General features: G+C 40.1%; 1 protein-coding gene across 1 annotated transcript in view; it reads left to right on the top strand.

The window, feature by feature from the left end:
• The first annotated feature begins 2,027 nt into the window (after nucleotides 1-2,027).
• LOC136257063 (nardilysin-like) overlaps nucleotides 2,028-13,541 on the top strand; it is a 20,152-nt gene continuing 8,638 nt past the window's right edge. Inside the window, exons 1-29 of the mRNA XM_066050176.1 lie at nucleotides 2,028-2,127; nucleotides 2,184-2,317; nucleotides 5,978-6,115; nucleotides 6,167-6,267; nucleotides 6,770-6,822; nucleotides 6,878-6,951; nucleotides 7,366-7,461; nucleotides 7,514-7,551; nucleotides 7,597-7,681; nucleotides 8,055-8,112; nucleotides 8,159-8,192; nucleotides 8,243-8,279; nucleotides 8,332-8,401; nucleotides 8,452-8,529; nucleotides 10,294-10,387; nucleotides 10,782-10,808; nucleotides 10,860-10,918; nucleotides 11,225-11,279; nucleotides 11,851-11,895; nucleotides 11,938-11,997; nucleotides 12,046-12,169; nucleotides 12,322-12,354; nucleotides 12,399-12,449; nucleotides 12,781-12,824; nucleotides 12,877-12,952; nucleotides 12,999-13,050; nucleotides 13,098-13,181; nucleotides 13,232-13,298; nucleotides 13,345-13,416. Of these exons, the coding sequence (XP_065906248.1) occupies nucleotides 2,069-2,127; nucleotides 2,184-2,317; nucleotides 5,978-6,115; nucleotides 6,167-6,267; nucleotides 6,770-6,822; nucleotides 6,878-6,951; nucleotides 7,366-7,461; nucleotides 7,514-7,551; nucleotides 7,597-7,681; nucleotides 8,055-8,112; nucleotides 8,159-8,192; nucleotides 8,243-8,279; nucleotides 8,332-8,401; nucleotides 8,452-8,529; nucleotides 10,294-10,387; nucleotides 10,782-10,808; nucleotides 10,860-10,918; nucleotides 11,225-11,279; nucleotides 11,851-11,895; nucleotides 11,938-11,997; nucleotides 12,046-12,169; nucleotides 12,322-12,354; nucleotides 12,399-12,449; nucleotides 12,781-12,824; nucleotides 12,877-12,952; nucleotides 12,999-13,050; nucleotides 13,098-13,181; nucleotides 13,232-13,298; nucleotides 13,345-13,416 (1,998 nt within the window). The 5' untranslated portion in view covers nucleotides 2,028-2,068. The remainder of the gene's footprint in view (nucleotides 2,128-2,183; nucleotides 2,318-5,977; nucleotides 6,116-6,166; nucleotides 6,268-6,769; nucleotides 6,823-6,877; nucleotides 6,952-7,365; nucleotides 7,462-7,513; nucleotides 7,552-7,596; nucleotides 7,682-8,054; nucleotides 8,113-8,158; nucleotides 8,193-8,242; nucleotides 8,280-8,331; nucleotides 8,402-8,451; nucleotides 8,530-10,293; nucleotides 10,388-10,781; nucleotides 10,809-10,859; nucleotides 10,919-11,224; nucleotides 11,280-11,850; nucleotides 11,896-11,937; nucleotides 11,998-12,045; nucleotides 12,170-12,321; nucleotides 12,355-12,398; nucleotides 12,450-12,780; nucleotides 12,825-12,876; nucleotides 12,953-12,998; nucleotides 13,051-13,097; nucleotides 13,182-13,231; nucleotides 13,299-13,344; nucleotides 13,417-13,541) is intronic.

Below are 13,541 nucleotides of genomic sequence, written 5' to 3'. Positions count from 1 at the left end.
AAAACTGCTGAATGAAGAAGAAAATTCCACGCCAGGCCAGCCTGACATGATGGGGGTACGGGTAGCTAATTTATTACTATATTAAGTGACCTCCCAAATGTGATAACATCTCCAGCATTGTTGTTTGCAGATGATGTCAAGATATATTGTCCAGTTGTTAACCAACAAAGTTCTACACAACTGTAACAAGATCTTTTATTATTAAAGGAATGGTCTAGGAAGTGGCTACTTAACTTTGGTGGTGATCATGCATCTGGAGAACACTAACCCGTGTTATACATATTTCATGGTTGGTAAACCATTACAAATTGTGTCTGAGTATAAAGACTTGGGAATAATAATTGATTCTAATTTGAAATTTCATAGTCAAACAACTGCTACTACAACCAAAGCTAATCGTATTTTAGGACTTATTAAAAGAACATTCAACTCGCTAAACACCAGATCACTTCTTATACTTTATAAATCTCTAGTAAGGCCGGTGATTGAGTATATCAATGTTGTCTGGGGACCTAATTATATTGGTGACTGCAGGGGCGGATCCAGAGTTTGGAAAGAGGGGGGGCACCTTTCTGAAAAACAGTTGAAGACCAAAAAACTTGCTGAAAACCAGTTGAAGACCAAAAAAAAAAAAAAAAAAAAAAAAAAAAAAAAAAAAAAAGGTCACGGCAATAATAGCTAGTTATCCTTACCAACTATATCACGTCTGTTATCTAAAATAAAATCCTATTTATAGCTTCATAGGTAAGCTACACTGCCTCATGAACATTGTGACTGCTTTATTAGAGTAATTGACTGCTCTATTAGAGTATCTCGATCTTGTATGCAATTTCTTGAAGGGGGGGCATTTGCCCCAAATGCCCCATCCTGGATCCGCCACTGGACTGTCAGATGTTGGAAAAGGAACAAAGAGAGCTACAAAATGTATTCCAGAACTTTTAAATTTAGAATAAGCATTATGATAATCATCTAAGTGCTCTAAATCTTCCTTCACCATCTTAAGACATCATGCAGATATGTTGATGGTGTACATGGCCAGTGTTGGGCAAGTTACTTTGTAAAAGTAACTAGTTACATATTACATATTACTTGCAACTGAACTATTTAGTTACAGTTACATATTACCGATAAAATAAAGTAACTGTAATAATATTACATATTATATTACTTTGTGTCCACAGCCTTAAGCTGTCACGTGTGAAACTATCACCTTATCACGTGACATGATTGCGCTGTTGGACAATATGCAAATTTTGGTTATAAGTAAGAAGCTGGTGAATAAGCTTCATTCAGTAGGCCTCGTTACTTCGCTGTGGCTGAGCATTACTCAGAGGATAACTAACGAGATTAGTAACTTCGTTACTTGTAGTAATAATATTACGTAATATTAGATTCGTTACAGTAACTATATTACTTAGGTAACGCATTACATTTGTAAGTAAAGTAGCTTGCGTTATATTACCTGTTTTTATAGCGTATTTCGTTATATTACTTTGTTACCACAAAAGTAATAATATTACGTAACGCGTTACATAAGTAGCGCGTTACTCCCAACACTGTACATGGCAATGTCAGTTTACAGTCTGAAGTGTTTTTTCACCAACAATTGTGTAGTGTAACGAGGACACAGTCTCAACTATTATTCAAGCCATGACATGCGCAAAGATCGAGTCTGTTTGAACGGAAGTAATTTCTTCTCTACTGATAAGATCAATAAATGCTTGGAATAATCTACCTAACGAAGTACTGTCAACTAATTCAGTAAATAACTTCAAGATTTTATTTGATAATTATCATCCCTAATGATTTATTTCTTTTTGTACATGAGCAGGATTCAGTCACAGGCTTAGCTATGCCTTTTTCCCCTTTAGTAATAATAATTAGCTACTGTGCAGCAATCAATCAATGCACTGGTGTGTTACATTTTATCACAAAAAGGGACACGTCATCGGACACGTCATCCTTTTTCTTAAAATGTGCAGATTCAACCTAGTAAATTTTCTGCTTACAAAACCCCTCGAGGCGCGCGCTAACTACTAACTACCACAATCGATTGATACAGGAGACGATGATGTCGGAGGCGCAACACGAGGTGACAAAGTCGCCATATGATCCTCGCGACTATAAGTTAGCAGTGATGAGCACGTGCTGTGTGCGTCACACGTGTTACTGGCGTATTGTAGGGTGATAACTCTAGCCAATGGGATCACTGCATTGCTGATATCAGATCAGTCTAAAGAAGAGGAGTCCGACTTATCACACTCGAAAGAAGAGGCGCTTGACGTGTCTGATAACGAGGAGGATACTAATGATCAAGGTACAGTGCATCACGTGCTGCACATTAGCTCCACCCCTTGTGTGGGTGGAGCTATGGCTAGTACATGAAGACTAGTGTTAAGCTGGACCTATCAATTTTATATTTATGCCCCACCCCCTGCAATGTCAGACAATAGATTAATTATGATGTCAGAAAATACAGCAAACTAGCTTGTGACACTCAACCCCCCCCCCCCCCCCCCCCCCCCTCCCCTCGCCTCGTAGTAGAGCAGTTGCATGTGACATCACAGGTGTGGCATTCATGTGACATTTGTACAGGTGGCAGGTGCTGGAAAAATTGTGCATTTCATTGTGTTCTGCTGTTGTAGCGTTGACCTTAGACGTTGACCTTAGACGTTGTAATTGACAAAATGGCCATGTTAGTGTGGGGGCTTTGTCATGTATTCATCTGTAGTAGTTTTGTGGCTTTTATGACATATAACCATGAAGAGTTAGTGTTATGTGGCGATGATAAATGATCCCATCAGCTGAAACCAGACCAGACCTAAGTGTGTGCATTTGTCTTGTAAGTATGTGCCTCACCTTGCCCCTTGCTGCAGTATATAAACGTCATCATAGCAAAACACCCAATACCCTTCTGTAAAAGTCCTCACACTATATATCACCGTTGTGATGTCAATGTGGATAAAATCATTGTTATGAGATGATATACTTGCATAACCAGAGGCTTTAAAAATGCATTAGCAAACCACCATTTAACTAGAAAGCTTACTGGCCACATTCTCAGCCTTCTAGCAATAGGTGGACTTTTATCATAATATCACAAACCAGGCCAGCTATGTTTTCATCCTTCTAGTATATTAATACCTCATGATTGGTCAATGTAACACTGTAGTGGTTAAACTATCCATACATCTGCCATGACAGAATTGAAATGCAATTTTAATGTGTTATCATACAGTACGATACTAACTGTATAGTAGGGACCACAAAGGAGTAGGTGTGGTCCACGAAATAACATCACCCAAAAACCAGCCTCAATTTTCCCAGACGACCATGAGGCAGTATTGGTTACGTAAAACTAAGCTTTCAGATCAACCTGAAATGCTTTCAACAAGTTGTTACGGATTTTAAAAGTTTTTTATTCAACAGATTTTCTATAGTGACTGACTGACTGATGCCTTCAGACAAGCGTAACTCGATAACGGCTAAGGCTACAGGCTTGATTTTTTCACTGACGTCGCTTTGGCCCCAGAGGTGCCTTTTGGCATACCGCAGTACGTACTATGCATTCTTCATGGACTTACCAGTGTCAATCTCATTCATCTTTGCTAACAGTGAAAGGTGTCGATTTGGCGGTAGCACATGATGGCTTCCCTTCAAAACGGAAATCGTCTGTATTTTTCATAGTGGCTATTATGATTGCAGAGGTACTTTTCAAACAGTTCTTGATTCGTAATGCTGTGTAACGGGTTGAACATAGCTGACGGCGAAATGTAATGGACACTTCACTTTTCAGACGATTATTAGTATAATTGGGCTGAGCGGCACTATTTCTTTCTTTTGGTATGAGTGGATTGTAGAGGTGCTTTAAAACAGTTCTTGATTTGAAGTGCTGTGTAACGGGTTGAACATAGCTGACAACGAAGCATAATGGATATTTCACTTTTCAGACAATAATTGATATAGCTGGGGCACGCGGTGCCATTTCAGATGTGGTATGCGTGGGTTCACCAGTCATAATAAAATTATTTGCAAAAAAATAACAAACAGGTACATGAAAAATTTTGGAATTTTCAGCTAGAGTAGGGACCATAGTACATCAATAAAAAGTACTGAAACAAGATGGAGTAGTCCATGATATTAGATCACAGTAAAACAATAAGAAGTATTATATCCCTACTGTGCTCAAGATACCAAAATAGAAATGCACAGTAGAGATATAACACTTCTTATTGTTTTACTATGATTTAATATCATGGACTACTGCAGTACTTTTTATTGATGTGCTATGGTCCCTACTCTAGTTGAAAATTCCAATTTTTTTCGTGTACTTGTGATAATGGATTTCTGCCACACATTTTTGTTAAGTGCACCTAATGCATTTGTGCATCCACTCCAGAGTGAATTTGGTTGACTTGTAAGACATCACCAGCTGAATGTAGTCTCCTGTTAGATGTTTTATTGTCATTAGAAAATGGTATGCATAATATGCTTTGATCTTTGGAGGATAATGAGGTCTTTAAAATCCACTAAGAGACCTGCTAGCAGGTTCTTAAAATGGTTAGTAACCTGCTAGTAGAAAAGACCTCAAGCATCACAAATCTCACTTTCGATCATTGATTTGCAATGCTCCCTCCAAGCATAATCAGGCTGATAGCCTGCAGTGGGTGACCAGTCACCCAGGCCAACATGTGCTTAACCACTCTATTCATTTTATAGGCATACGTAAAAGAATTCGATTATGGGAGGTACGATCTAACGTTGTACGTACGTTTGTCATGATGAATGGAAAAGTCCAAAAATATCACGGAAAATTCTGTTTAGCGCCCATCTGTTTCTAGAGTGTTTTATGGCTGTTTTCGTCGTCTATTAAACTATGGATGGACTTTACCAAGAGCTAACTAGGTAAGCTTCCTTGTAGAACGTTATTTTTTGCTACGTGTAATGTGGGTGTGGTCCATATTATAAACCATGCCTGTTCTTCGTGCTACTGTGGCACCACTGAAGGCACAACTTGTGACAACTTGTTCCCATCGTATAAATCCACACAAGCTGCTTCTTTGACACACGTGTTCCTTATACTGCTGTGACGCCATAGGCACTGGCTACCGCTAACCAGGCTTGACATTATCGATCACTGCTGTTTCCCAGCTGTCCCAGATCCAATTAGTCTAACTTGCGAAAGGAAGCGGTGTGAGCTTCGATTTTTTTCAACACTTCAACAAAAACATGTTCAGTCTTCCGTGATTATTATTTTTAACATTGCACGACGATGTCAGTATGACATATAACCCAATCCCACAATGACTCCACCTATATGCCCATATATAATGCATACATTTTCTAAGTCAGTTAGAGACCACGCCCTTGGATCTTTGCATATTTAAAAACCTCGCTTCGCTCGGTTTTTAAAATCCACAAAGATCCTCGTGCTAGGTCTCTAACCTACACTTGGAAGTCAACCATGTGCCATCTGTTTTTCCATAAAAATGTGACTCTTCTATTAGAGTATATTGCAATCCGAATGGATTCCTGTACCAGTCTCAGCAGCAAATTCTAGGATCATCCATTCTTTAAATACGAGGCTTCGCAGAACATATGGCAGCGCAGGAAGGTTTTAAGTAGAATTATTTACTACTGCTAGCTTATTTTCTGGTATAAGACAGACATTAACGGCTTTGATAGAATGATTGGGAACACTTAGCACTGCCACAGAGAGTAAAGATTGATATTTGCTGCTCCATTTTGCTATTTGTGTTTCACTTTGGAAATGTGTAAAAGAGGCAGTAGGGTATCAACACAATTCATATGATCCACAATCGTGGTGAATTGCTGCCTTGGTAATTGATCAGTGAGCAGGCTCATTCTAACCATCAGTTGTGGCATACTAATCTTAACCAGTGGCCAGGCCCTAGGGGTAGGACAACATTCCTCAATTACTACATCAACCATGTTATGTTATATATTATGATGTCAGGTGATGCTAGTTCAGCTGGATCATGTGATGAGGACACACCCCCAGGAAGTAATCAATCAGCAGCTGCACTGTGTGTGGGTGTTGGCAGTTTCTCAGACCCAAAGGATGTGCAGGGATTGGCTCATTTCTTAGAACACAGTAAATACTGTAATTCTATTGGTTACTCTTATCATCACCATTGACAACTAGTGGTGTTCATGGGTAGCAACAAGTATCCCGAGGAGAATGGATTTGATGCCTTCATCACTAAACATGGTGGCTATAGCAATGCCTCTACTGACTGTGAACGGGTATGGTTACTATGGTAACATGTGTAACTATAATAATGTTAATATCCTTGATGGTGTCAGGAAATCATAAAAGTGTTCAGAAAATGTTCCGTATGCTGAAGCCCATACAATTATATATTGAAATACTCTAATAGAGCAGCCAATTCAAATTTTGGATAAATGCTTTTAATGGTTCAAAGATGTAACTGCACATTGCAATGGTTTCACCATTGACTTGATGTCAAAATGTCTGGATTCAATTTTGATGTCAAATGTCTTGATTCAAAATCATGTTATAAATGGTTTTGTGACTTAACTCTAATAGAACAGTCAGATGTTCCTCACTAAACAAATTATAGTCATCTCCGAGTGTTCTTCACTGTTGTTGATTTCTTTATTGATGAAAATGTTGAAAGTAGAGTTTATCAAGCCCAAATGTTTAAAATGTTACTTGTCAAATATTAGCCTATGTGGTATTTAGCTACCAGTTTTCATACTCTATTCTACATACTTCATTCCACAGACAATATTCCAGTTCAGTATCCCACCAGAACACTTTCAGGAGGGACTGGACATGTGAGTATGATCATGTGATCCTGGTGGTTGTGTCACATTGTCTTCGTAACAACAGGTTTGCACATTTCTTTGTACACCCGCTTCTCAACCAGTCAAGTGTGGACCGTGAGATTGAAGCTGTTGACAGTGGTATGTAGATAAGAGGTGGTTGATACGTCATCTGTCATCTCATGACCTCAAAGAAATGTTGAACTATTCCCTTACAAACCTTCCTAATGCACTTCTTACAAACCTTCCCAACGCAACACATTGCTTTCCTAGCTAGTAAACAACCCTTAACGTACACCTGGTGCCATATTTGGTAGTGTAATCACACATCAAAGGGTTATGATGTGCTCCTCTGGCATGTACCATTGATGTGGTATTGATAATGATGTTGGGTTCCTGGAACTCTCACAGAACTTCATTCAGCCACCCCCACGGTTTTGTATTAATCATGAGGTGTTAGGTTGAACTGTGAAATCATGTGATGTTTGATGATCAACCATCCCCTGTATGTGTGGATGTTATGTTCATTGGTTACCATGGTAACCATCCCACCAGAGTTCCACTTGGCCAGTCAGGTTGATGGGTGCAGACTACAACAGTTATGGAGTCATATTGCCGTTGACAACCATCCCATGGCTAACTTTCTGTGGGGTAAGTGATGACATAATATTACATTATCACTGGATCACATGATCCACTACAGGTAACCATGTGTCATTGAAAAAGAACCCTAGTGAACAGGTGAGTATCATGTGACCTCACATGATCTCACACACACACCCTCAGGGTATCAACACACATGATAGAGTCAAACAGTTCTACTCCCAGTACTACTGCTCCAAGTATATGACACTGGCTGTAATGTCACAAGGTGAGCTTTAATTAGGGGTGTTAACAATGTAATGTCAATAATAATTTGTGGTAGATGTTTGTGCGTAACAACAACAATTGATGTATGTGAAAGTCGTGTACAGGTAGCCGGCTATATATGTTGTTGTTTGCCTACGAAATATGCTTGAAACATCCATAGTAAGGTTTAATTACTGCAAAGTGTAGTAATATTACCGGCAGAGTGCTCTGAATCTTTTACTGCAAGACTCGGTTTGACTTGAAATATATTTCTCAGGGTCTAAACCCATTCTAAAATTTTGTCACTGATTTTAGTAGTGTAATAGCTAGCTTAGCCATATCAGACCAATGCTATTGTATACACTGACCCTTACACCATTTGTGTTGTACTACAGATAGTTTAGGTGATCTGGAGCGTTGGGTAACTGAGTCATTTAGTGGAATACCTAACTGGTGAGTACGTGTCTGTTGTTGCTATGTCAACCTGTTGTTGCCTTAGTGATAGACCACGTCCATCGTTCTCCACTTGTCCAGTAAGTCAGCTTTTTATCACCGTTGTCATGGTTACACTACATCACCACAGAAACCATTTGACAACTCATTTTGTCGTTTATACAAAGGTCAGGTATCATATCCATGTCACTATTATCCTAATATGGTCATTGTTTACAGTGTCACCGATAAAGGATACCCATGAGTTACACATTACATGGTGCCTCCCTCCATTACAAGACCAGTACAAGTAATGGTGACCTCTAGATAGTGACCTTTGTGTCACATGACCTTATTTAGGGTGAAGCCACTTCACTACATCAGCTGGCTGGTCGGACATGAAGGAACTGGCAGTATAATGGCTTTGTTGAAGAAAAAGTGAGTGTAGTTGTGTAACATACCTAGTATATTGGATATTACAATAGTAATATATCTGAGGTCAAGCTGACATCATACAAGTTGTGACATCATAATAAACAACAGCACAGTGTTGTTTGCCTCTTACTAAACTCTTCAGTGTTATTGTACTGTATACCTTCAGGGGGGCTGGATACCTTCAGGGTGGTTGGATACCTTCAAGGGGGCTGGATACCTTCAAGGGGGCTGGATACCTTCAAGGGGGCTGGATACAAGTGTTACGTTAATACTAATACTGAGCAGTTACAATCTTGTTGGTAATTGCCTTAACCACAAGTGGAACTATTTTCTTGCCGTAAACTGGTGAGGTGAATTATTTGGAACATAAGATTGTGGCACATTTCCTCTTTCATCGTTTACAGCAGTATCCTGTAAACAGTGAGCAGAAAGGAGAGAGAGTAAAATTGAGAGAACATTAAATTTCACGAGGTCTGTAAAATTTCCTGGGTATCTATTAACTTCATCTTTTCAATCTGTTATTATACAGTACAATAGTACTGTACAGTACTGTATAGTATTAGTAGGGACCACAAAGAGAGGTTCCATTGTATACAGTATGGATTAGATATATCAAGGTCAACCCACCTTAATAGAGCAGTCAAACAAGTATCAATTATAAACTCTCAGATTCTATCTCAGAAGGGCAAACCTTTCCCTCTTACTTTGCACACTTCACTCTAAATAAATATCACCTAACCAGCTATAGTGTTAAGTGTTAGGTCCTAACTGGTGTTACCTACTAATAGTAATATTTTGTCCACAACTAGTCACCCCACCCCCGCCCCCTGCCACTCTCCCCCATGTCTCTGAGGAGCTATTAAGTTGTGTGTTCCTATACTGTAGTATGAGGTAGTAGTGTAGTATGGGGTAGTGGTGTAGTATGGGGTAGTAGTGTAGTATGAGGTAGTAGTGTAGTATGGGGTAGTAGTGTAGTATGGGGTAGTAGTGTAGTATGGGGTAGTAGTGTAGTATGGGGTAGTAGTGTAGTATGGGGTAGTAGTGTAGTATGAGGTAGTAGTGTAGTATGGGGTAGTAGTGTAGTATGGGGTAGTAGTGTAGTATGGGGTAGTAGTGTAGTATGGGATAGTGGTGTAGTATGGGGTAGTGGTGTAGTATGGGGTAGTGGTGTAGTATGGGGTAGTGGTGTAGTATGGGGTAGTGGTGTAGTATGAGGTAGTAGTGTAGTATGGGGTAGTAGTGTAGTATGGGGTAGTGGTGTAGTATGGGGTAGTGGTGTAGTATGGGGTAGTGGTGTAGTATGGGGTAGTGGTGTAGTATGGGGTAGTAGTGTAGTATGGGGTAGTAGTGTAGTATGCGGTAGTGGTGTAATGTGGGGTAGTAGTGTAGTATGGGGTAGTAGTGTAGTATGGAGTAGTAGTGTAGTGTGGGGTAGTGGTGTAGTGTGGGGTAGTAGTGTAGTATGGGGTAGTAGTGTAGTGTGGAGTAGTAGTGTAGTATGGGGTAGTGGTGTAGTGGTGTAGTGGTGTAGTATGGGGTAGTGGTGTAGTATGGGGTAGTGGTGTAGTGTGGGGCAGTGGTGTAGTATGGGGTAGTGGTGTAGTGTGGGGTAGTGGTGTAGTGTGGGGTAGTAGTGTAGTGTGGGGTAGTGGTGTAGTGGTGTAGTATGGGGTAGTGGTGTAGTATGGGGTAGTGGTGTAGTATGGGGTGGTACTGTACTGTAGTGTGTGTAGAGGATATTATCAAGTGTTCTTATCATCATTGTAGACATTATGCTACTTTTTTGGAGGCTGGTAATTCTGGCCAGGGCTTTGAGCTCAACACAAGCCACTCATTGTTCCAATGTTGTATAACTCTTACTGTAAGTAAAGTGACCACCTCTGTGATAACCAGTCTCGTAGACTTTACAAGTTGATAAGTTATATAACTGTTTTCGTCCTGTGTAGAGTTCTATTAGTTTCACAATGACGAGAGGGAGTTATATGTGGTCACAGGTTACTAGTGGGGTACACATTTGAAATATTATTGCTGGTGAGAAGGCATTGTTGTTTAAGTTTAGCAGAAGCTCCAGATTCCAGCTGTGGTAGCTTGCCTGATAGCAGTTCAATGTCACTCTCCCTATATACTGGCTCTGCTGGCTTAATGGTGGGGATAAAATATAATGGTGATAAAATCGTATGAATTTGGGACTGGTTATCACAGTACGGTGAAGGTCAATTTTTATGGTAACATTTATCAGATCATGTTACTGATAGGACAAGGGTTATGATAACATAGTAGAGGTGGGTGTGTGTAGTGAGATCACATGATGTATTGAGCCCCTCCCCTTGCAGTGCTGCTCAATTGTGTTCCAGTACATTAAGATGTTGCAGAGTGTTGGAGTTGTGCAGAGGTAAGGGGTGTGGCTACATATGTTGAGCTGATACCTGGGGGAGTGGCTACACGTGTTGAGCTGATACCTGGGGGAACAGTTTAACTAGACAAGTACATTTCTGCTACAAGTGATCTTGTAGCAAACAGCTGCTGTTTGATTCTTGGGAAGGTGGCATGCGAGAACTTGTATGGGTAATAATGTGCACCTTTAGAATTAAACAGATTAATTATTTTTACAAGCTGTCCATTGGTTTAGTTATTAAACTGTCTTGAGGTATCAGCTCATGTGATCATGCTAATGGATCATATGACCTATCCACCTCAGGGTATTCAAAGAAATACAATCATTAGACGATAGTAACTTCAAATTCCGGGAATCTGTGAGTGTCATTTTTCAGCTGTTGTCCAGAGGAGGTTGATCACATGATCTAGTAGTGGAGGCCTAATAATAGTCCTAGTGTGTGTGGTTGGCAGTGTACAACTCTAAACTGCAAAATGATCGAGATACTCTAATAGAACAGTCATGGTGAAATGATCGAGATACTCTAATAGAACAGTCATGGTGAAATGATCGAGATACTCTAATAGAACAGTCATGGTGAAATGATCGAGATACTCTAATAGAACAGTCATGAGCAGTAGTAGACAAGAAAATAGCATTACTTTAATTCTGTCTGGGGACCTCCACCTGGTATGAGATTTTTTTTTACATTCGATAATGTAGTACTTGCTTCAGCTACAGTAATAGAGCAATGTATTGTGTTGGGGTGGCTGAAAGAAGGTTTGTGAGGGTTCTGGGACACACATGGATACACTACCAATTCACACATTAGAATACTTGGTATTGATACTGATGTGTTGGGGTTGAACTATGAGATCATGTGATGTTTGATGATCAACCTTCTCTAGCAGCTATTGTCTTGTTAATAGTTGTAGTCTTGACCTTATTAGGAAGAACCAGTTGACTATGTTGAATGGGTCTCAGAAGCCATGCAGGTGAAGTGGCAAGGTTAATACCATGTCATTAATGTCGTACAGTTGTATCCTAGCAACCATTACCTTAATGGACGCTTCCTACTGTTTGACTATCAACCAGAGGTGAGATCATGGGATCATTACATGATGTCATGTGACATCACATACTAGGTAATCAAGAGGGCACAAGACATGTTGACCCCGGAGACGGCAAACATTGTACTCATGTCTCCCCGGGTTAGTGGGGAGTGTACGTTACAGGAGCCATGGTTTGGTGCCAGCTACTGCGTACAAGGTATGTGGTCCCCACACAGCTTGTATTCTGTTAGGCAACTGAAACAGCAAACACCAATGGACCTCATTGTCTGTCCTTGATGTAATTTTTAGATTTTGTGTACCAAGTACTAATAAGTAATTGTATCATTCTTTATATTGCCCACCTTACAGATGTTCCTGCTGATTGGATGGAGCAGTGGAAGAGTGAGGAATGTGGTATGGAATTATTGTGATCTTCCATACTCCAGACCTGCCATTACACCCGGACCTCCATGTTCCATCAGAGAACCCATTCATCCGTGAGTAACTAAGTGTAACATGTGATCCTAATAGTGCACTAAAGTATTGGAGTTGTATTGGCAATAATTAAAGCATATCCTCCAAACACCAAAAAGTGATTGTTCTATTAGAGTGTTAGTTCTATAGAGTGACCATACATGTTTAGTAGCTGGTGGTATTGGAATTACTGGCTGTATCTAGCGAGTAATGTTGCCAAAGTATTGGTACATTTTACACCTAAAATGCACTGGTATCAGATTGGCAAGACAATATGGTATCACTACTTATTAAAGTCAGAGATTTCTAAAATTATTGCGCCAATATTATTAAGGTGTTGTGTTGTTACCATAGCTACTGACTTTCAACTGAAGACTACTGAACAGCATGTATCCAAGGTATCATGTGATCCATTGCTATGCACCCTGTTGTCATGACTACTGTCAACAGCATCCTCAGGCGATCAAGGACACACCCCACTACAAGTTGTGGTACAGACAAGATGATGTGTTTAATCTGCCTAGAGGTAGCGTTGGTATGTTGCCACGGTGTTGCTATGTTAACTATGATAGCCCGTGCATACCTTCACTTCATAACACCATTACCATCATATTCTCCTGAGGGGTGTGTCCATCTGTTTGTGTGTTTGTCTGTCATTTTGTGTCTAACAGTTCCGCTCTACTTGACCTAATGATAGAGGTGTTATTACACAATGTTGCTGAGGTTGGCTATCAGGCTGAAGTGGCACAGCTGAGGTGATCTGTTACTATGGTGATGTGTTTGTTTTGAAGTGTGGTTTCCATAGTTACTCCCTAGTAGCAGAGAAGTCTGGCCTAGTGATGAAGTTACATGGCTTCAACCACAAGATCTCTGTAAGTGTGATCATGCAGTGTTGTGCGGTTGATATGGGTTCTCTAGTTGCTACTGGAGACACTGATAGATCACATGATGTCATGTGATGCTACTGAAGATGCCTTCATTGCTATCAAGGTAAAGATCACAGTGGCAGATCTAGAAATTTTCAGAGGGGTTTCAGGTTCTGGAAGTTTTCAATAACTGTGATCCCAGACTGGGGAGAGTATATAGTCCAGCTGGGGTGAATGTTAGCTCAGTCT

The sequence above is a fragment of the Dysidea avara genome, chromosome 5 (assembly GCF_963678975.1).
Source record: "Dysidea avara chromosome 5, odDysAvar1.4, whole genome shotgun sequence".
Lineage (NCBI taxonomy): Eukaryota > Metazoa > Porifera > Demospongiae > Dictyoceratida > Dysideidae > Dysidea > Dysidea avara.
The sequence above is the reverse complement of the archived record's forward strand: the minus strand, read 5'-3'. Positions and strand labels throughout refer to the sequence as shown.